The following is a 21,702-nucleotide window of genomic DNA, read 5'->3' on the forward strand; positions in this document are numbered from 1 at the left end:
TGATTTGGTTCAACCTGGCTCTCCCTGTTCCTGCACAAGGGCACACTCCCCTCTATAATGTCAATAAAAAAGAATAAAAAATTCCCCCTAAACAACAAATCATTTTCCACTGGATGCTGCTGAATTCACCGAGCTTCTTCCAGCTCCACAGTGTTTGACAGCAGGGCAATATTCCCAGAAGACAGACAGTAATTTTAGTAATTAGGATTGACTTGGACATCTTTTGCATTTTTGGAAATGTTCTTGGCATTACTGCTTCCAGTGTCTTTTGCAAAGGCTCTGTTATCTTCAGAAGCACCATTCTCACTTAATTGCTTTACTGGGGGCAGAGCAGGGAGAGCGCAGAGGGGGGTTGCCCTTAATTGTAAAGCCATTTTCTCCTCCTACCCTTTCCTGTTTGTGACCAATATTCAAAATATTCAAAACCCCACTTTTTGCCTAATAATATCAGCTCCTTTGTGGTCTGCAGATGAACAGGCTGGGGATTAACAGCTCATTCCCAGGAGCAAAATGATTCAACAGAAGAGGAATGAGATAAAGACAGATTAGGTATGTTTGATCTCTATTAGCAGTGGCAATACTTGCACAAAGGAGACATTTCTCCTGCCAAGCACTTACCCTCTTCTTAATTCTTCTCAGAATATCTTCCAGGTCATGGGCAGGAACGGATCGTTCCAAAAGCATTTTACCTTCTTGGTGATTCAGCAACAACTTCACCATCTCCTGTCCATAATGCCTATGGAAAGATGGAAGGAAGATGGGAAGAAATGAAGGAAGGCAGGAAGGCAGGAAGGCAGGAAGGCAGGAAGGAAGTAAGGAAGGAAGGAAGGAAGGAAGGAAGGAAAAGAAAGAATAGTGAATAAACAAAGGAAGACTGATAGCAGAAGAGGCTGATACCCTAAACTCATCAGGTGCAATCCTTGCATGAGAAGGCATTACCTACTCAGCAAAGAGAGAGAAAAACGCCATTTCACTCTGAAACTGTGGGTGTGCTTCTGTGGGATCAAAGGATCCCAGGGAGCAAGGAAACCCATCTGCTTTGTTACCAGATCCTATTAGCAGTGCCTTGCTGCCATTGCACAATAATTTGCCTTTCTTCAAGTGGCAGGGAAACGATGACAAAGCATCTCATGCTTCCTGTTGATAATTCTATACTATATGTATGCACAGGGGCAGCTAGTTGCTCCTGTGTTCTTGGCAGCTATCAATGGGAATTTAATCATCAAAGCAAGAGAATTTTGGTGGCTTGGGTTGATTTTGCCACTAGGAAACCACAGTTTTCTTCAAGAAGAAATTTGGAGGTCATTGAGCCACAGATAACAGCACTCTAGAAATCTGCAGAAGAGGTTTAGAAAGACTGAATACATTGGCTGAAGAGCCCTGAAATATTTCTAGGAAAGTCTTAAGCTAATGAGAAATAGATGTTTGGGATCCTTCAGTGATGAACATTAGACAGCACTTTACCTTTGTGTTGTGCACCTAAGAACAAACAAAACTGTTTGACTGGCTCATTGGAGCTTTGGATCTCAGGAAAAAATCCTTCAAGTCACAGGAAGTTGGCAATACTCCTTCTTGCTGGACAACCTCAGGTTACCCAGTGCAGTCATTTCCCCAGGCAACCCAGAGCAGTGGTCACAGCACCGAGCCTGACAGAGCTGGAGAAGCATTTAGACAATGCTCTGGGGCACATGGAGTGACTCTTGGTGTGTCCTGCACATGGCCAGGAGCTGGACTTGATGATCCTGATGGATCCCCTACAACTCAGGGTATTCCATGACTCTATGGCCCTTACCCACACAATGACATAACTTAGTATTTCCTTTAGTTGCCACTCTTTTGTGGTTTTACCTTTACAGACAGAGCCCAAACAGTTTTCCTGTCTCAGAAGGTGAAATGAAGATCATTACCTTGTGTCCTTGTGACAGTCCTGAGCGAGTGTCCCTGCCGCATGCGCCAACCTCTCAGCCCTGGCTGTGCCTGCGAGCTCCGTGACTCCAATTTTCTCCAGCAAGGACAGCAGCAGCTCAGCCGCACACTTCCGCACCTGGACGTGGCGGCTCCTGGGAAGGGAGAGCAAACATTGGGTCACAGGGAGAAGGAGCAACAGCAGAACAGGCCTTGGCCAGAGCGTGCCCCCTGTCATTGCTGGGGGAAAGAGGCCTGGGCTCTCCCTGCAACTTTAGACACCTCTAGAAGCTTCTGTCCTCAGATAAACCCAAAGTTAGCATTGGACACAAGGACTGCCTGCAAGGAAGAGGGAGAAATTCAGTCTCCCTGCACTATCTGATACTCAATTTCTGTCCCACAATTTTCTCTGAGAAAGATTAAAGAAATAGGTTACATATGAATTCTTTAGAAATGAAAGACAGTTCATGCTAACCCATCAGAGGGCACCAGCTACACAGAGCTGCAGCAGGACTGAAGCTCTTTCCAGTCATTCATCCCCAAATCTGCAGACCTATGGAAAAAGACAATGCAGGGAAATCACGCTGTGGGCCGTGAAGTTGCAGAATATGAAGCAGTGCAGCCTGTTTCTTCTGTGAGGCTTGGCAAGGGATACATCTGAATGTTTCACCCTATTCCAAAGCTGAAGAAAGAGTGGCAGTCATTTTAGCCTGCTTGTCCTGTTCTAGACAGTGTCTTTTGGCAAGTATCAGGACCAACACCAACACTTAAGGCAGCATTTGCATCAGCTATTCCATAGCATTTGGCCTTTGAAGGTGCCTGTAAAGTGATTCATCATCTCAAGGCTCACATGAAACATCAGTTTGAATTGAAAGTAGAGCTCAAAGGCCAGGACAGTCATAAAAGGCTCTTTTTGGCAGGAACTGCACCTGCTGTGCAGGCTGTGCCACACCCAGCACATTATCCCCCATGTGCTCCATGCCCCAGCAAGTACCCTCCTTATTTCTCAAGTTAATGGCATAATGAGGATTCATGGTTTTTCCCAGGGCCTCTGTGGTAAGTGCAGTGAAATATCAAAGAGCGTTCACAGCTGCAATTGCAATTGTCCCTCTTCCCACAAAAGCACAAAGCTCTATCCTTAGCCTTTGCAGGCACTTTCACTTCCCCACCATTCACCACATCTAGGCAACTCTGAGAGACTGGGAGAACTCCAGGAAGCAGCCGGAAGCTGAGTCAGAGGAGGTTTAGGTTGGATATCAGGAAAAGGTTTTTCACCCAGAGGGTGGTTGGGCACTGGAACAGGCTCCTCAGGGCAGTGGTCACAGCACCAAGCCTGGCAGAGTTCAAGAAGCATCTGGACAACAATCTCAGGCACATGCTGTGACCCTTGGGGTGTTCTGTGCAAGGCCAGGAGCTGGACTCGATGATCCTGATGGTCCCTTCCAACTCCCCATAGTCTACAGTTCTTTGTTCCTGAGAACTCATAGGCTGCAGGAGGGCAGAAATAGGGGGCAAGAGGAAAGAAATGAGGTGGACTGGAGAATCCAGTCACTGAATTGACGGAAGATGCAGGATACAGAACCCTTCCCTCCCGCCACTCCCATTCTTTCTCTCATCCCTTGCCTAGCCTACACACTAGAAGGTGAAGAATAACACCAGAAGAAGAAGAACCTACTTGACTCCACTGTCCAGGAGAGCAGTCATTGCTCGTGCAGGAGTCACATTCTCCACCATGATCCCCAGGGTCTGACTGGCTGCTTTCTCAACAAACTCTGGGGAGTTACGCAGCATCTGGAGAATGACCCGAACCACCTCATCCACCTCAGGGTCCATGTCCTTCTTCAAGATGGCAAAAAACTCCCCCAGAGTGACAATGGCCGAGTGGGACACCTTTGACCGGAGGTTGGTCACCTGGGGAAGTCATGAGGGGAAACATAAGGATCAATTTGAAAAGAAAACCAGTTGCCTTAGACAAAAGTCCCAGGAGATGACAATGCGTCCCACTGTGTCCAGAGGAACAGAAAGACATAACAAGAGCAGAAGAGCACAAGCACAGAAAGGCACTTACTCTGGCACCAATTTCTGGCCTCAGACCTGCTTACTGCTGGCCTAAAACTAAAAGTTTCACTAAAGTGATCTACTTAACCATTCTATAATGTCAATTGCTTTGATTTTAGGCCCTTGCACGTGAAAAACAAAGAAACAAATAAAAGCAAGTGCTGCTTTCAAACCATAAAGGCACAATCCATAAGGATAAAGAATCTTGTGCTCCTGTTCAAAAAAAGCAACACCAACAGTTGAAGCACTCAGCCAGGAAACAAAAAACACAGGCCCAGGTCTACAGACTAATTTGCAGTGTTGAATTACAGCTCAGGCAGAGATTAGAGCTCTGGCAAATAACAATTAGTGTATCTGTTTTGGCATTTTCACATTTCATTGTAATGGCAGCTCACTCAAAGATGAGTGTCAGATACCCGACCTACCAGTAAATATAGCTACATGTACACACAGATCCTATAGACAGCTGACAGACATTAGAAATATAAGGTCTAAAAACAGAAATGAAGCCATTCCCTGAGCACACATGGAGATGAACAAGCACATATCTACTCTACACACCGTACATGAAGTACAGGGGACAATCCAGAACAATGTTCTTACCTCGTTGGTAACTGCCAAGCAAATGTCACGAAGTCTTGAAAGCAGGACTGTTGAATGGCACCCAGCCAGGTGTTTGAGGCTGACAAGTCCTTTCTCCTTCATCTCCCTGAAAGGCAGGTACCAATAAGATTGATTTTTCTCTCCACCCAAGAACTAGGCAGCACCCTCTGAAATTACCAGGCTGGCAGCTCTGTCAAACAATGGGAGGTGCTTTTCAAGGAGTACTTAATGAAATTGTGGAGCTCCTTACCACAGGATGCCGTGGCTGTCCAAAGCATACACAAATCCACGAGGCAAATAGAGGGGTTTCAGAGTCTGCATTTGTGGCTGTTTTAGAAGACAGCCTTTCTAAAATCTCTGGCACTATGTCCCTATGTCACTGCTTCCTAGAAGCTGTGAGACAGGGCCCTGCTGCTGTTCCTTGTCGCCTCCCTGTACGTGTCCCTAAGACACAATCCCATTGGGCTGTTACTGGGGCATTTCCCTTCTTTGCCAGCCCCAGCATGCAGTTTAGCAGTGAGAGTCTACACTGGCATTCTGGAATTGAGTTTCCGCTCTACAATCTAGGCCTGACTGCCACCCACTCCACTCCACCTCCACATTCCCCCAAAAAAGCAGCAGGATGACCCAGAAGATTCCACACCTGAGCAAGAACAGCTGAAACGATACCTTTCCCAAAATCCCTACTTAAAACAATCCCCACAACAGCGACATGTTATTGAAAAGGTGCAAACAACTCTGTCTCTCAGCACTTCCTCCGTGCAGGCCCTGAGTGACAGGAAGATGTGTGAGGCATCAGGGCTGCAGCAAAGGGCTGGAGACCGATCCCACTGTCATCCCTGAGTGTTACCTGGAACCCCCACACCTGCAGAAGCTCTCTGCACCTCACAGGGCACCAAACAGAAATGGGGAAGAGAAAGCAGAAGAGACAGGGCAAAGCAAAGGCGATTGCACAAGGAGATACATCGTGGCAGATTTTTCATGCTTATCCCAGGGTGGATGGAGTCCTTACCCTTGTGTGAATAAAGCATCCACCAGTGTTTGGATGCTAACCCAGACATCAAAAAGACAGTCAATATCACCTAACATTTGTAGGCTTATCACCTCTGGGCTTCCTTCTGTCTGTGTCTAATTTTGGGACACATTCTGAGTATTGAGCAAACATCTCAGGCCCATATGAATCAGTGAGAAGGAAAAAGTTGAATTCCAAAAGTGCAAGATTCCTAGACGATTTAGTTTCTTTTTCCTTCTCTTCGGACATGAGCCCTTCAGGAGTAATGACAGGCTGAGGGACTTGAAAGCACAGCTCAGTCCATTTCTCAGTAAGAGGAACTCCCTGGAGCTGCTTATGGGACTCATATGCAGGAGGTCACAGGGAGACCCTGTCACCTGCCATTGCTGTCAGCAGTGGGACCAGAGAGAAATCTTACTCAGGGCCACTGGGCCAGTGCCCCAAGGCACCCAAATCTCTACACTCAGATTGCTGCCATCCTGCTTCTGCCTTCAGCCAGCAAATCCTCTCGTCCCAAAGCTTCCTCTCTTCTCTCAAGATTCCCTTTGTTCCATGGAGCAGCAGGCAAAGCAAGGAAACAGCACAGACCTGCTGAGCTGGAGCACAGCTTCAGACCAAGACCTAGAAAAGGCTGCTCTCAAATCTTGATCCTCTCACTGCTCTACAGTGGTTTCCCCAGTGTCCTTTGGCCCTCTGGGCTGTTGGGGCTCAGAGGCACCAGCAAGATTCACTTCTAACCTCCCTTAACGCTAAGAGGTAGACAGAGTGACCGGGGCCTTTCTTACCAGTCATCGCTGCGGAGCAGGGAGAGTGCCTGGAGCAGGGACTGCTGTGGGTCAGGACAGGCTGTGTCCTTGTGCCCGTGCCCACGGAGCAGCTCCTCTCGGCGCTGGGAACCAGTGGCCGTCTGCGAGGTCACTGTGAGGAGAGGGTCAGCCCTGAGCGCTGCAGCCCCGGGCAAGGCACCCGCCATGGAGCGGCTGCAGCCCCAGCTCCCAGCCAGGGCTCCATGTGCTGCAAACTGGCTCTGGCTCTGGCTCAGACACTTCCCTGCTCTCTGGCTCCTTGGGCTCCTTGCTTTCTCCCAGCCCCCCAGCTGGGCACAGCTCTGGGCCAAACCTGACAATTGCCCACACAGCAATTGCCAGCTCCCAAGTGCCACAAGGCAGCACAGCCAGCGGCAGGTTCAGGCTTACCTGAGGAGTTGCATGGGACACTGCCTTCCTCATGGATGATGGACATACCGGGCAGTAAGGGGACTTTGTCCTGCTTTCTCAAGACTTTCTTCTTCAAGGCACTACCAGGGTGTTTTCTCTGCACACTGGAAGGTGTGTCGTTGACAGGTGGTAGGCTAAAGCCTGCAGGATCAAAGAGGAGCTTGTAAGTGGAGGGTGCTGGACAGGGTGATGATGGAATGGGCCAGAAAACTTGCTGGAGCTGGGAAACATCTCTTTGTTATCCCAAAGAACTTCAAGTCGAACACTGACATGAGACAAGGATCACAGAATCGCAGAATCCAAGAAGGGTGGGTTGGAAGGCCCCTATAACCACCATCCCGTCCAACCCCTGGGAGCAGGGACATTTTCATCTAGATCAGGTTCCTCAGAAGCCTATGTAAATTGGCCTTGAACCCCTTCAAGGATGGATCAACAACAGCTTCTCTGGGCAAAACCTTCCAGCATTTCAATGTCTTCATAACAAAAAATTCTCCCTAAGATCTAATCTAAATCTACCCTCTTCTAGTTTAAAACCAGTGATGCTTTCCCCTAAGAAACAAGGAAAACCCAGCGTTGCTTTGCTTTTGTTTTCCTGTTTCAGAGGCTGGCTGGGGAAGTTCCCAAAAGACAGTGCAGATAACCTTGCGTGATGCCCTGGGGCTGAGTGCTGTCCCCGAAGGTCCCTGCTGCCGCCCTCGGGACAGTGCACACAGCACTGCAGCCAGAGCCCCCCAGCCGGGATTCACTCTGGAAAGCTGCTGGCTCCCGAGGCTACAACAGCAGCACTGCCTCGGGGCTTCAGCACAGCTCTACAGCGCCAGCTCCTCGGCAGGGGGTGGGGGGAGAAGGTTCTCTGGTGTTTTCATTAGCAGGAGTTGAATTTGGTTTCTTCCAGGATGCACCTTGGTTGAAAAGCATTTTTCTGGACTCATCTTCCCTGGAACCCACTCTCCAGGACAGAGTCTGAAGACCCAGTTGACTTTGCAAGAGAGAATTTTCTACTCTGAAAGACTTTAGAGGTGAAGGTGGCAAACTGATATTCTGTTACTGACTCAGTGAGGCCATGGACAAGACACTTCATGCCCCTAGATTTTTCTTTGGGGGCTGGAAATCAATCCTATGCAAGCTTCCACTCAGATGCAAGCGGAACAGTCTGACTGCAACACTGTGCAAAGGGCAAGCAAGTAGTCAAAAAGGACCACAAGTGTAGCCACCACTTACTTGCTTCAGCTGCATCCCTGGTCTCAACTGTTTGTGGAGGCAGCTGCAAGGATATTTTCTCTTCTCTCCTTTTCTTCATCTCTTTCTCAAAAACCTCCACATCCTTTGGCTCTAAGTTCTTTACAGCCAACTTGCACAACGCAGCACGAATCTAGTTGCAATGGAAATACATCACAGACTATAAGCAGAGACACACAAACCAGACAACATCTCATCAGGAACACAGAGTCTATAGAGTGCCATAGACTTTAATCCAGCTCCATATACATTCCAATAGTTTCACCAGAATGTCTCCCACCCTCACCTTGGCAATTACACACAGTGAGATGGAACACTTCAGTGCCACAACCTTACACTGCTCCAACTGCAACCTGTGACAGGAAGCCCTGCTTGAAGCACGAAAGTCATAGGAAATGCTCCAAGACAAATGAAGAGCTCCCATGACCAGTGAACAGGCAGTTCAGTTCCTACAGACTACGGCAGGAGAATAAAAACCATGTGAAATATGCAGCAAGGTGGGGTAATTAGCTGTTTCTTAACACTCATGGCCAGGAATTGCAGCTGTTTCTCACTTCCTGGTTTCTGAAGGACTCTGCTCTGAAGGACTCCGGATGACTTGGTCTCTGAGACCAAGACACCAAAAGGAGGGGTCATGTGAAAACAAGTTGCAGAAACGTTGATATTAATGAGCAGAAAAACTGAGAATGAGTGGGCTATGAGATACAGCCAGAAAGGTAACCAGGAAAAATCAAACTCTCCCATTTTATTTTGCAGCCTTGCTTATACTCAACATTAGAATCTTTGCTTCTCTGTTTCTCAGGGTGCCCTTTGCCCATCTACACTGATGTGTAGCTTGCTCTGCCATTCAGAACTTCTCTAAAATGGCCTTTGCACATAAAGAATGCTTCAGGCATGATCTTAGCACTATCTCCAAACCAGTGACTTTGGCACCACTGGAAACAGCCAAGCAATTGCTCTGTAGCTGTCAAATACATTCCCAAGAGAATCCCCATCCCCCAAGAGTGGAAGATTATGATTTTTCAGGGACATTTTGGGCCAAGCACTAAACAGCCACTGGAAAGGAAGTCTGCTCATCCCTGTCCTTATCCCTTACCTTTCCAAAGCCGTCCCTCAGGTCACTCGTAAGACCAGGACTGCTGGGATGATCCGGCTCCTTGGCCTGGCTCAATGGGTGGCCTAGTACTGGAAGCAAAGGTTCCTGTAAATCTCTGGCATACTTCAAATCCCCAGAAACATCATGCTGGGCAACAGGCAAGACAGGTTCCAGATGGCACAGCTCTCATAAGACACAGAGATGGTGCATGAGAGCAGCAAGGTACATATGCCTAGACCCTCTCCCAGTGGATGGGCTACTGGCAGCAGACATGGCATTACTGTGTTGGCCAGCAGACTGAAACCTGCTGCATGATGAAGGCCTCAGCCCCCAATGCTGGAGAGCCTCTGTGTTTGCTAGAGAAGGGCAGAGATGGAGATTGCTCTTGACAGAGATTCTTATCTGCCCTTATGCTGATTTTAGTAAACATCATCTTTCCAGCTCCTAGAAGAACTCCCGGGTTCTAATATCTGTATCCATTTAGAACCACCTTTTCTTCTCTTCCTTGGAATATTTTAGAGGACATGGAAAAAAAAGCTTAGGATTGCAGGAGTGTTACCCAAACGTAAATTGTGTTCTTGACACTAGCTAATTCATTTTCCCCAAGGATTTTCATTCTAAACTGTATGAGCTTGGGCCACTTTCGGGCCAGCCTGACTAAGGATGATGTTCTTAATGGAAGTAGAGCAATGTAACTAATTTTGAAATGTTCTCCAACAGAGCTATTAAAATTCAGACAACTAATCATTCAGAGGTTTAAATCAAGTGGCAGCAAAGAAGAAAAAACCCTATGTCGTAAATCAGGTTTTTTTTGCACGTGCAGAATGGTCAGCTTAAGAAAGGAGAGTTATATATGGGCTTTGAGGAAGGAGAACAATTCTGGACAGAAGGCCAAGACTTGGATATTAAGGGCATCTGGAAGCTGGCAAGGAAACTACTGACACCAGGGTAACCTCCTTGGGAACACTGCAGTCAGTCAGATCTGCAAAAGGGACATGCAAAATGTAACTGAGGCTGCAATGCAAACCTAAAGCATCTGAAGCTTCATATTCCATGGGGGACATTTCCTGGAAACTTGTAAATAGCTGTACAGGGAAACATGCTCTTGCCAGCAGCCCCGTGAGGCAGGCCAGGGGCACACCCTGACCCACTTGAACAGAGCTCCCAGAGGAACAGCCTGGCCTCTGGGCTGTCCTGGGACAGCAGGGAGCCCAGGGCCTTGTGCTTTCCAGCAATGGCTCAACTGCACATGCAGCCTCCTGCTCCTCTCCCTGTCCCACAGCTGAGCAGCCATACAGCTCCATGGGGCACTGGGAGCAGCACAGCTCATGGCAGGGGGCACCTGCAGGGCAGAACTGTTCCCTGGCAATGTGCACAGGCTCTTCAGACCCTTCCAGAGAGTGGCCCGGCTCCCACCTTACCTCTGTGTGAGGCTGAGCCATGCTGGGCCTTCCCCTTGTCCTCCTCCCTGGCAGTGACCCTGGGGCCAGCGCTGCTCAGCTGCCTCTGCCGTGGCTCCTGGGCCAAGTCCCCCTGAGCCGGCCGGGAGCCCAGACCTCCATTCCCAACGCCGGGGTTCCGCACATAGGTCTCCATGCTGAACAATTCAGCAAGTTTCCTTGGGAACAGAGGCATCCCAGGTCCTATCACACACCAAGGGCTCTTTCCCTTTGTCCTCTGGGTTTGTGCCGTAGACTCTGAAGAAGCTGTAGATGAGGTACAAGAGAAGAAGTGAGTTAATTGAACTCATGCCTTTACAATCAACCTATCTAATGGATGGGGAATTCAAAGCATATTCAACTACTGGAAAGATTGGTTGGTTTTTTATTTTTCATGAACCTGGCATCAGCTAAATTTCTCTGGAAAATGTGCAGCTGCCAAACTACGAGAGAAGGATTCCATGATTTTTTTGTGTTGCCTGTTGCCTCCCCAAAGCCTCAGCCTGCGTGTGTGATACACACAGAGAGAGTCAGGCAAGAGATTTGTTATCGTGGACCTGCCATAAGTAACTTTGGGCTTGTGCCGTCAGAGGATGACAAACTCAGACCCTGCATTCTGCATAGGCTGCATCCGTTTGGAAGTCTCCATCTCAATAATTAGACAATTCAAAGGCACTTTCTCTCACAGGATGTTTCCTTATTTCTCCCAGAGGAAAACCAGGCAATGTCCGTGAATCTCCTTCATATCTCAAAGGATTCAGCTCAGAAGCTGCCCCAAGGAAAGCTTTTCTCCTTCATAGGGCAAGAGGAAGGTGTGGGGACCTTTCTCATTTCATGCTCAATGCCTTCTTTATTAATTTTGACACTAGAAAGTCTGCACGGAGATAAAAGGCATGTGCAGGATGGAGAGGAATGTTTCCTTTTCCTGCGCTGCATTTCCAGGGTCCCAAGATCCCACTCCAGCTCCTGCCACTCAACACTTCACACTGGAGGAGTTTTCACTGCAGCACTGGAGCTTGCTCCCAGTGACTGGGCTCCGGGAGAGTCCACTGAGCCCGTCAAGGAGTTGAAAGGAATTTAAAGAAATTCTAAAAGAATTGTATTTAATCAAGCTTTCAAAATGTCACCTCTGAGTCAACATTCCAATGGTCATTTTAGGACAGACATGCCCTGTACCTACCTGCATGTTCAGAGTTCTTCTCTTTCATTCTGCTGCTGGTTCTTGGCCTTGAGAAAATGGAAGACAAAAGAACACATGAGGAGGGAGAAAGAGAAGGGAGGAAAGAGGTGTGGCATGAAAGGAGGCAAACCTCCCCAGCTTGGTCACTCAGATGAAGCAGGAAATGCAACACATCAACCCAACCAGATGCAAATCTGATGAATTGTCCTTAAGCTTTCAGTTGCTGCAGTTAGACTCAGCAGACCAAACTTCAGCTGAAACACAGCAGTCATTCTTCAACTCGCATCCTAACTCCGCAGTTCTGCTGTCTCTCCTTTTGGAGCCCAGTGGCTCCTACGGCCTCTCTGAAGCAGCAAGACCTGCTAAGCTGAGACATGAGTGTGTATGGAGGGCAGTTGCTTTGGTACTGCTGCCAAAACTTGACTTTGCCTGCTCATGCCTTACACTGGTCTTGTGCTACATGTGGTCAGAGCATTGCTGTGTCCTGAGAAGGACACTCCATCTCCTTGCTCTTTCAAGAAGAAAAAGGCTTTCTCCAACTCAGCTGCTTGGTAAGGATATTCAGATTGCACTTTAAAGGCCCTACTAAGACTTTTCAATTGGAATGATACTTCTGTGACTCCTTCTTTATTGTAATCATTTGGATAAGCTTGACAGCTACATTTTCTCACACGTATCCAAACCAATATCTTTCCATCAGATACAGTCCTATAAATCTTCTCTAGCACCTTGCCCTCTTTGATTTTAAGCCCAGATCTCAGTATTTTTAAATATAAATATTGATCAGATTATACATTCAAACCCGAAAACTTATCTGGGATCTCATTTCACAGTGGAGGGCCTGGTACAGAGAAGTTACGCCTGACATTTATTTTAAGATCCCTTTCCTTCGAAGCAATTGGCAACCCACGGTGGTCTCTGGAATCTGACAATTACACCGGGAAAGTAACTGCATTTCAAAGCTAGTTTTCATGGCTAGTTTTGTTTCTGTGACCCCCACTGGGTTCTGGGTTGGGTTTTGTTGGTTGTTTATGATTCTTGTTAAAACCAAGAAAGTGTTGGGACATGAACAACAGCACCCCATTTTAAAAGTAAAAGAAGCAGCACTGGAATTTGCAGACACTTTCCAGTAGCCACTATTTGTCCAAACACATTCTTGTGGATGCTGAAGGTGCCAGTCAAGAATCACAGTGTTCAATGATCTTCAGGATCCTGACCCATGCAATACAGTTCCCAAATGACACCACAAACATTACAGAGGGAATCAATAGCCCAGCCCAGCAGGGGACCCATCTTGAGATGTTTCTAAGCCCTGCCTCCTCTTCCCTACCACCACCTCTGCTCTTGGGACACATGGTGTGGGGTATGACATTGAGCTGGCTCATCAGAGATGGGCAAAATGGTGAATACACAGAGGTTTGCCTAAATACATGGGAGAGATGACTGTGCAAAAGAACCTCATGAGGCAGGAAGAGTGAGCTGAACAGCACAGTGGAGCAGCAGACACCTTGGCTTACCTCATCTCCTGGGACTCTTGGACATCCAGCTGCAGAGAGCTGCTCAGAGACCCTGCAGCACTGCCAACATGGGGACTGACTGCTTTGTGTATAGGGGGAATCAAAGGTGGTCCCAGTGACCCCTTCTTCATGTTCCCACCACTGGAATACAGCAAGGAAGCCTGGAAAGAGTGGAACAGATTTCTCAGATGAAGCAACAAGCCTTGCTCCCATTCATGGCTCAAGACACTTAGCCATACTATGAACTGGTACCTGACAGGAAAAGAGAAATAAAACACATGGGGAAGAGTGGCCCAGGATGAGGAATGGAAAGGGAAGTGGTGAGGCAGTGCACATATCCTAGGTTTGCCGCTGCTCTCCTTGTTCTGACTTCTCCGCAAGTGTGGCTACGTTCCCAGCTGGAATCCATGTGTTTGGCATAAAGATGTTCTGGGGTGCCACTGCTTCCACTGGCCTTCTGGATGGTATGGGAATGGGTTTAGATCACTGCTCTCTCCCTGCCCCTTAGGCACCTCACAGCCACTGCTGATCTCCCGCCATGTCTCCACAAAGCCATTCTGCAGGATGTCAAAACCTGCTTTTCTCAAGCCCCTCATTTCTTCTGCTGCTGCCCTTCCCTCTTACAGTTCCCCAGCAGCCTTTCAGCCCAGAAGCTGCTGTGCTCTCGGGATGATCGCTGCTCTCCAGCTCCCACACCTCCAGCATCTCGGGCTCACTGGCATTCAGGAAGTTCAGCAGAGCTCCCTGCCCTGCTGCTCTCTGGAAGGTCTCCGCCTGCCCAAGTTTCTCTGGGGCCCCCATGCCATGGCCAGGAAGCAGAGTGGAGGCAGTGGGGGCAGATGCACACCCTTGCTCAGTATCCCATCATTTCTGGCACAGCTGAAGAGCCAAATCAGGACCTGTTCAAACTCCAGTGAAAGGATCAGATCCTGTCAGGGATACATTGGGCTCTTTCTCTGCAAGGCTGACATCAAGTACACAAGCCTTTGATTGGACATTCTCTTTACCAAAGCTGTTGTTCATCTGCCTCCTCCTGCACCCCACGGCAAGCCCAAAACAACTGCAGGTGCTGGCCCTGCTGCAAAGGCAATCGTGTGGCTGGGCTCTGGGCTGCTCTCCCCATGGCCACTTCCCATCCCTTCCCTCTGGTCAAAGCCATGCCAGAGCACACAGCTGCCCAGAAAGCTGATGAAGTCTAGAAACAGCATCAGAGACAACTGCAGAAGGCCATGTATAACTCAGAAGCTGAGACAACCTGGAACTGACTTTGCAGGACTGCCTGTTCCAATACACACCTTTTTCCTTCCCAACCAGACACAGCTGACAGAAAACACCACCAAGACATAGGCATGCTTCACAGATATCCATAGGTTACTAAATTTAGGAGGATTGCTTGGCCAAATTCATCAACTTTAGCTGCTCTGACTGCTTGCTGGGGCTTTCCCAGCCATAAGGTAGAGCAGGAACATTCAAGGACCTCTCTTGATTTTGATACATGCTGATGTTGTGAAAGCTGCATTACATACCCATTGCAAAGACAGCCTGAAGTGCAGTGTCCAGCTGAGCTCTTCCCAAAGCTCATAAACTGAACATCTACTGCACAGGATTTAGCTTGGTCTCCTTACCTTATGTCCTTTTCCCTCTGAACTCAGCTCCTGGCTTTTTCTGCTGTCATCATCTGAGCCGATGCCCTTTTTCCCATTCTCCTGCTCTCCGCTGCACATCTTGTTTGGCTTGGTAGAAGGAGAGCTCTTCCGGATGGGAGGCAATGGCTTGGAGGGAAGGATCATAGAGGGATTTCCCTGGGAAGACCTCTTGGCAATAGTGTTGCCGGTCAGGCCTGGAAAGTAGAGATACAAAATGTAACAGAGGCTGCAATACAAACCTAAAACATCTGAACCTCCGCATTTCATGGGACATATTTCCTAGAAACTTGTAAATAGCTGCACAGGGAAACCTGCTCTTGCCAGCAGCCCCGTGAGGCAGGCCAGGGGCACACCCTGACCCGCTTGAACAGAGCTCCCAGGGGAACAGCCTGGCCTCTGGGCTGCCCTGGGACAGCAGGGAGCCCAGGGCCCTGTGCTTTCCAGCAATGGCTCAACTGCACATGCAGCCTCCTGCTCCTCTCCCTGTCCCACAGCTGAGCAGCCATACAGCTCCATGGGACACTGGGAGCAGCACAGCTCATGGCAGGGGGCACCTGCAGGGCAGAACTGTTCCCTGGCAATGTCTCCAGGCTGGCACAAGACCCTTCCTCCCGCCAGACAGTGGCCCGGCTCCCACCTTACCTCTGTGTGAGGCTGAGCCATGCTCACTAGGGAACAGGTGATTTCGGGGAACTCCCACCTTTGCAATCAATCCATCGAATGGATTAGGCATCCAAGGGGGTTTTGAATTATTCAGAAAATCACTTTGTTTTTATTTTTAATGAAACTAGTGCCACTGTAATTCCTTTGAACAGTATGGAGCTGGCAAGACAGGAGTGAGAGCTTCTACTCCTTTGCTTATGTGTTGCTCATTGCCCATCCCCGACTTTGGGATCCCTTTCCTTCCAAACAGTTGGCAAACCAGAGTGGTCTCCAGAATTTGACAATTACACTGAGGAAATAATTACATTCCATGGCTGGTTCTCATGGCCTTTCTGTCTGTAACTCCCACTTAATTCTGTGTTGAGTTTTGTTGGTTGCTTTTATTTCACTCTCTAACAAAGGATGTGCTGGCACATGAACAATGGTGCCCCATGTTGGAAGGAAAACAAGCTCTGCACAACCCATTGCATGTCCCCACTATTCAAGGAGCCCACATCTGTAGGGAACAAATTACCTGTAAATGTTCCTCTTTTGCTTAGCTTTGTTACTCCATGGGTTTATTCCCTGTTTTTTCCCGCTGAGACACCCATACCAAACATTAGCATGTCCTGCATCACAGCATTTCTCATCGTGGCAGTTAAAAACTGTTCAAAATTTTCTTAATGGAAATGTCATAGAATGGATCATGTAAAGATGACCTTCCTTAAATCTCTATTATTTATCCCTGCAGATAGGCTGTGTAATTTATAAAAGCACACCAGTTAAGTTTTAATGATATAGTTAATTTCTAGCTGAGAATTACTCCAGCAGAAATGTCACCTTACTGACGGAGCAATACTTCTCCCTAGCTGCATTAAGCATTCCAGCTGCAGAACACCAATTAAGGAGTCATTCCAAAGGGGCTGTACCCTGGATTTGGAAGAACTAACTCTGAGCAGAGGGACCAGTGGATCTGATCCCTTTTTCTGCATCAGCAAAATTACTTCTTCAAGTCTCATCTCTCATATTGTTACATGACAAGAGATGGCAAAGGAACAACAACAGACTTTCATGGAGGCTTTCAACTAGAAGGCGTTGGCTGACACAGATGCACCAGAGACCGCATTTTGCCGGGCACAATTCTACTTGTCAGGGATCAGGCAAGGCAGGGACGGGTGGACAAGGCAGAAGGAATCTCCTCTCCCACAGCCTCAGCCTGTGTGTGTGATACGCACAGAGGGAGTCAGGCAAGAGATTTGTTATTGTGGACCTGCCATAAGTAACTTTGGGCTTGTGCCGTCAGAGGATGACAAACTCAGACCCTGCATTCTGCATAGGCTGCATCCGTTTGGAAGTCTCCATCTCAATAATTAGACAATTCAAAGGCACTTTCTCTCACAGGATGTTTCCTTATTTCTCCCAGAGGAAAACCAGGCAATGTCCGTGAATCTCCTTCATATCTCAAAGGATTCAGCTCAGAAGCTGCCCCAAGGAAAGCTTTTCTCCTTCACAGGGCAAGAGGAAGGTGTGGGGACCTTTCTCATTTCATGCTAAATGCCTTCTTTATTAATTTTGACACTAGAAAGTCTGCACGGAGATAAAAGGCATGTGCAGGATGGAGAGGAATGTTTCCTTTTCCTGCGCTGCATTTCCAGGGTCCCAAGATCCCACTCCAGCTCCTGCCACTCAACAGTTCACACTGGAAGAATTTTCACTGCAGCACTGGAGCTTGCTCCCAGTGACTGGGCTCCGGGAGAGTCCACTGAGCCCGTCAAGGAGTTGAAAGGAATTTAAAGAAATTCTAAAAGGATTGTATTTAATCAAGCTTTCAAAATGTCACCTCTGAGTCAACATTCCAATGGTCATTTTAGGACAGACATGCCCTGTACCTACCTGCATGTTCAGAGTTCTTCTCTTTCATTCTGCTGCTGGTTCTTGGCCTTGAGAAAATGGAAGACAAAAGAACACATGAGGAGGGAGAAAGAGAAGGGAGGAAAGAGGTGTGGCATGAAAGGAGGCAAACCTCCCCAGCTTGGTCACTCAGATGAAGCAGGAAATGCAACACATCAACCCAACCAGATGCAAAGCTGATGAATTGTCCTTAAGCTTTCAGTTGCTGCAGTCAGACACAGCAGACCAAGCTGCAGCTGAAACACAGCAGTCATTCTTCAACTCGCATCCTAACTCCGCAGTTCTGCTGTCTCTCCTTTTGGAGCCCAGTGGCTCCTACGGCCTCTCTGAAGCAGCAAGACCTGCTAAGCTGAGACATGAGTGTGTATGGAGGGCAGTTGCTTTGGTACTGCTGCCAAAACTTGACTTTGCCTGCTCATGCCTTACACTGGTCTTGTGCTACACGTGGTGAGAGCATTGCTGTGTCCTGAGAAGGACACTCCATCTCCTTGCTCTTTCAAGAAGAAAAAGGCTTTCTCCAACTCAGCTGCTTGGTAAGGATATTCAGATTGCACTTTAAAGGCCCTACTAAGACTTTTCAATTGGAATGATACTTCTGTGACTCCTTCTTTATTGTAATCATTTGGATAAGCTTGACAGCTACATTTTCTCACACGTATCCAAACCAATATCTTTCCATCAGATACAGTCCTATAAATCTTCTCTAGCACCTTGCCCTCTTTGATTTTAAGCCCAGATCTCAGTATTTTTAAATATAAATATTGATCAGATTATACATTCAAACCCGAAAACTTATCTGGGATCTCATTTCACAGTGGAGGGCCTGGTACAGAGAAGTTACGCCTGACATTTATTTTAAGATCCCTTTCCTTCGAAGCAATTGGCAACCCACGGTGGTCTCTGGAATCTGACAATTACACCGGGAAAGTAACTGCATTTCAAAGCTAGTTTTCATGGCTAGTTTTGTTTCTGTGACACCCCCACTGGGTTCTGGGTTGGGTTTTGTTGGTTGTTTATGATTCTTGTTAAAACCAAGAAAGTGTTGGGACATGAACAACAGCACCCCATTTTAAAAGTAAAAGAAGCAGCACTGGAATTTGCAGACACTTTCCAGTAGCCACTATTTGTCCAAACATATTCTTGTGGATGCTGAAGGTGCCAGTCAAGAATCACAGTGTTCAATGATCTTCAGGATCCTGACCCATGCAATACAGTTCCCAAATGACACCACAAACATTACAGAGGGAATCAATAGCCCAGCCCAGGAGGGGACCCATCTTGACATGTTTCTAAGCCCTGCCTCCTCTTCCCCACCACCACCTCTGCTCTTGGGACACATGGTGTGGGGTATGACATTGAGCTGGCTCATCAGAGATGGGCAAAATGGTGAATACACAGAGGTTGCCTAAATACATGGGAGAGATGACTGTGCAAAAGAACCTCATGAGGCAGGAAGAGTGAGCTGAACAGCACAGTGGAGCAGCAGACACCTTGGCTTACCTCATCTCCTGGGACTCTTGGACATCCAGCTGCAGAGAGCTGCTCAGAGACCCTGCAGCACTGCCAACATGGGGACTGACTGCTTTGTGTATAGGAGGAATCAAAGGTGGTCCCAACGACCCCTTCTTCATGTTCCCACCACTGGAATACAGCAAGGAAGCCTGGAAAGAGTGGAACAGATTTCTCAGATGAAGCAACAAGCCTTGCTCCCATTCATGGCTCAAGACACTTAGCCATACTATGAACTGGTACCTGACAGGAAAAGAGAAATAAAACACATGGGGAAGAGTGGCCCAGGATGAGGAATGGAAAGGGAAGTGGTGAGGCAGTGCACATATCCTAGGTTTGCCGCTGCTCTCCTTGTTCTGACTTCTCCGCAAGTGTGGCTACGTTCCCAGCTGGAATCCACGTGTTTGGCATAAAGATGTTCTGGGGTGCCACTGCTTCCACTGGCCTTCTGGATGGTATGGGAATGGGTTTAGATCACTGCTCTCTCCCTGCCCCTTAGGCACCTCACAGCCACTGCTGATCTCCCGCCATGTCTCCACAAAGCCATTCTGCAGGATGTCAAAACCTGCTTTTCTCAAGCCCCTCATTTCTTCTGCTGCTGCCCTTCCCTCTTACAGTTCCCCAGCAGCCTTTCAGCCCAGAAGCTGCTGTGCTCTCGGGATGATCGCTGCTCTCCAGCTCCCACACCTCCAGCATCTCGGGCTCACTGGCATTCAGGAAGTTCAGCAGAGCTCCCTGCCCTGCTGCTCTCTGGAAGGTCTCCGCCTGCCCAAGTTTCTCTGGGGCCCCCATGCCATGGCCAGGAAGCGGAGTGGAGGCAGTGGGGGCAGATGCACACCCTTGCTCAGTATCCCATCATTTCTGGCACAGCTGAAGAGCCAAATCAGGACCTGTTCAAACTCCAGTGAAAGGATCAGATCCTGTCAGGGATACATTGGGCTCTTTCTCTGCAAGGCTGACATCAAGTACACAAGCCTTTGATTGGACATTCTCTTTACCAAAGCTGTTGTTCATCTGCCTCCTCCTGCACCCCACGGCAAGCCCAAAACAACTGCAGGTGCTGGCCCTGCTGCAAAGGCAATCGTGTGACTGGGCTCTGGGCTGCTCTCCCCATGGCCACTTCCCATCCCTTCCCTCTGGTCAAAGCCATGCCAGAGCACACAGCTGCCCAGAAAGCTGATGAAGTCTAGAAACAGCATCAGAGACAACTCTCTGGCACAAGGCCATGGCTGTATAACTCAGAAGCTGAGACAACCTGGAACTGACTTTGCAGGACTGCCTGTTCCAATACACACCTTTTTCCTTCCCAACCAGACACAGCTGACAGAAAACACCACCGAGACATAGACATGCTTCACAGATACCCATAGGTTACTAAATTTAGGAGGATTGCTTGGCCAAATTCATCAACTTTAGCTGCTCTGACTGCTTGCTGGGGCTTTCTCAGCCATAAGGCAGAGCAGGAACATTCAAGGACCTCTCTTGATTTTGATACATGCTGATGTTGTGAAAGCTGCATTACATACCCATTGCAAAGACAGCCTGAAGTGCAGTGTCCAGCTGAGCTCTTCCTTGGCTCAGCTGCTTCCCTGGGCTCTCACCACAGGAAAAGTTCTCTGAGCTCTTCCCACAGCTCATAAACTGAACATCTACTGCACAGGATTTAGCTTGGTCTCCTTACCTTATGTCTTTTTCCCTCTGAACTCAGCTCCTGGCTTTTTCTGCTGTCATCATCTGAGCCGATGCCCTTTTTCCCATTCTCCTGCTCTCCGCTGCACATCTTGTTTGGCTTGGTAGAAGGAGAGCTCTTCCGGATGGGAGGCAATGGCTTGGAGGGAAGGATCATAGAGGGATTTCCCTGGGAAGACCTCTTGGCAATAGTGTTGCCGGTCAGGCCTGGAAAGTAGAGATACAAAATGTAACAGAGGCTGCAATACAAACCTAAAACATCTGAACCTCCGCATTTCATGGGACATATTTCCTAGAAACTTGTAAATAGCTGCACTGGGAAACCTGCTCTTGCCAGCAGCCCCGTGAGGCAGGCCAGGGGCACACCCTGACCCACTTGAACAGAGCTCCCAGGGGAACAGCCTGGCCTCTGGGCTGCCCTGGGACAGCAGGGAGCCCAGGGCCCTGTGCTTTCCAGCAATGGCTCAGCTGCACATGCAGCCTCCTGCTCCTCTCCCTGTCCCACAGCTGAGCAGCCATACAGCTCCATGGGACACTGGGAGCAGCACAGCTCATGGCAGGGGGCACCTGCAGGGCAGAACTGTTCCCTGGCAATGTCTCCAGGCTGGCACAAGACCCTTCCTCCCGCCAGACAGTGGCCCGGCTCCCACCTTACCTCTGTGTGAGGCTGAGCCATGCTCACTAGGGAACAGGTGATTTCGGGGAACTCCCACCTTTACAATCAATCCATCGAATGGATTAGGCATCCAAGGGGGTTTTGAATTATTCAGAAAATCACTTTGTTTTTATTTTTAATGAAACTAGTGCCACTGTAATTCCTTTGAACAGTATGGAGCTGGCAAGACAGGAGTGAGAGCTTCTACTCCTTTGCTTATGTGTTGCTCATTGCCCATCCCCGACTTTGGGATCCCTTTCCTTCCAAACAGTTGGCAAACCAGAGTGGTCTCCAGAATTTGACAATTACACTGAGGAAATAATTACATTCCATGGCTGGTTCTCATGGCCTTTCTGTCTGTAACTCCCACTTAATTCTGTGTTG

At 48.4% G+C, this 21,702-nt stretch overlaps 1 protein-coding gene across 1 annotated transcript in view; it reads right to left on the bottom strand.

Annotated features, from left to right (window-relative positions):
* The window catches only part of LOC130250879 (TOG array regulator of axonemal microtubules protein 2-like), a 45,785-nt gene that overhangs the window by 6,290 nt on the left and 17,793 nt on the right, over nucleotides 1-21,702 (bottom strand). The window contains exons 11-19 of the mRNA XM_056486993.1: nucleotides 10,552-10,836; nucleotides 9,131-9,219; nucleotides 8,017-8,167; nucleotides 6,775-6,936; nucleotides 6,364-6,496; nucleotides 4,567-4,672; nucleotides 3,581-3,816; nucleotides 1,978-2,060; nucleotides 213-319 (exon numbers count right to left, since the gene is read on the bottom strand). Of these exons, the coding sequence (XP_056342968.1) occupies nucleotides 213-319; nucleotides 1,978-2,060; nucleotides 3,581-3,816; nucleotides 4,567-4,672; nucleotides 6,364-6,496; nucleotides 6,775-6,936; nucleotides 8,017-8,167; nucleotides 9,131-9,219; nucleotides 10,552-10,836 (1,352 nt within the window). The remainder of the gene's footprint in view (nucleotides 1-212; nucleotides 320-1,977; nucleotides 2,061-3,580; nucleotides 3,817-4,566; nucleotides 4,673-6,363; nucleotides 6,497-6,774; nucleotides 6,937-8,016; nucleotides 8,168-9,130; nucleotides 9,220-10,551; nucleotides 10,837-21,702) is intronic.

Source organism: Oenanthe melanoleuca, chromosome 3 (assembly GCF_029582105.1).
Source record: "Oenanthe melanoleuca isolate GR-GAL-2019-014 chromosome 3, OMel1.0, whole genome shotgun sequence".
NCBI lineage: Eukaryota > Metazoa > Chordata > Aves > Passeriformes > Muscicapidae > Oenanthe > Oenanthe melanoleuca.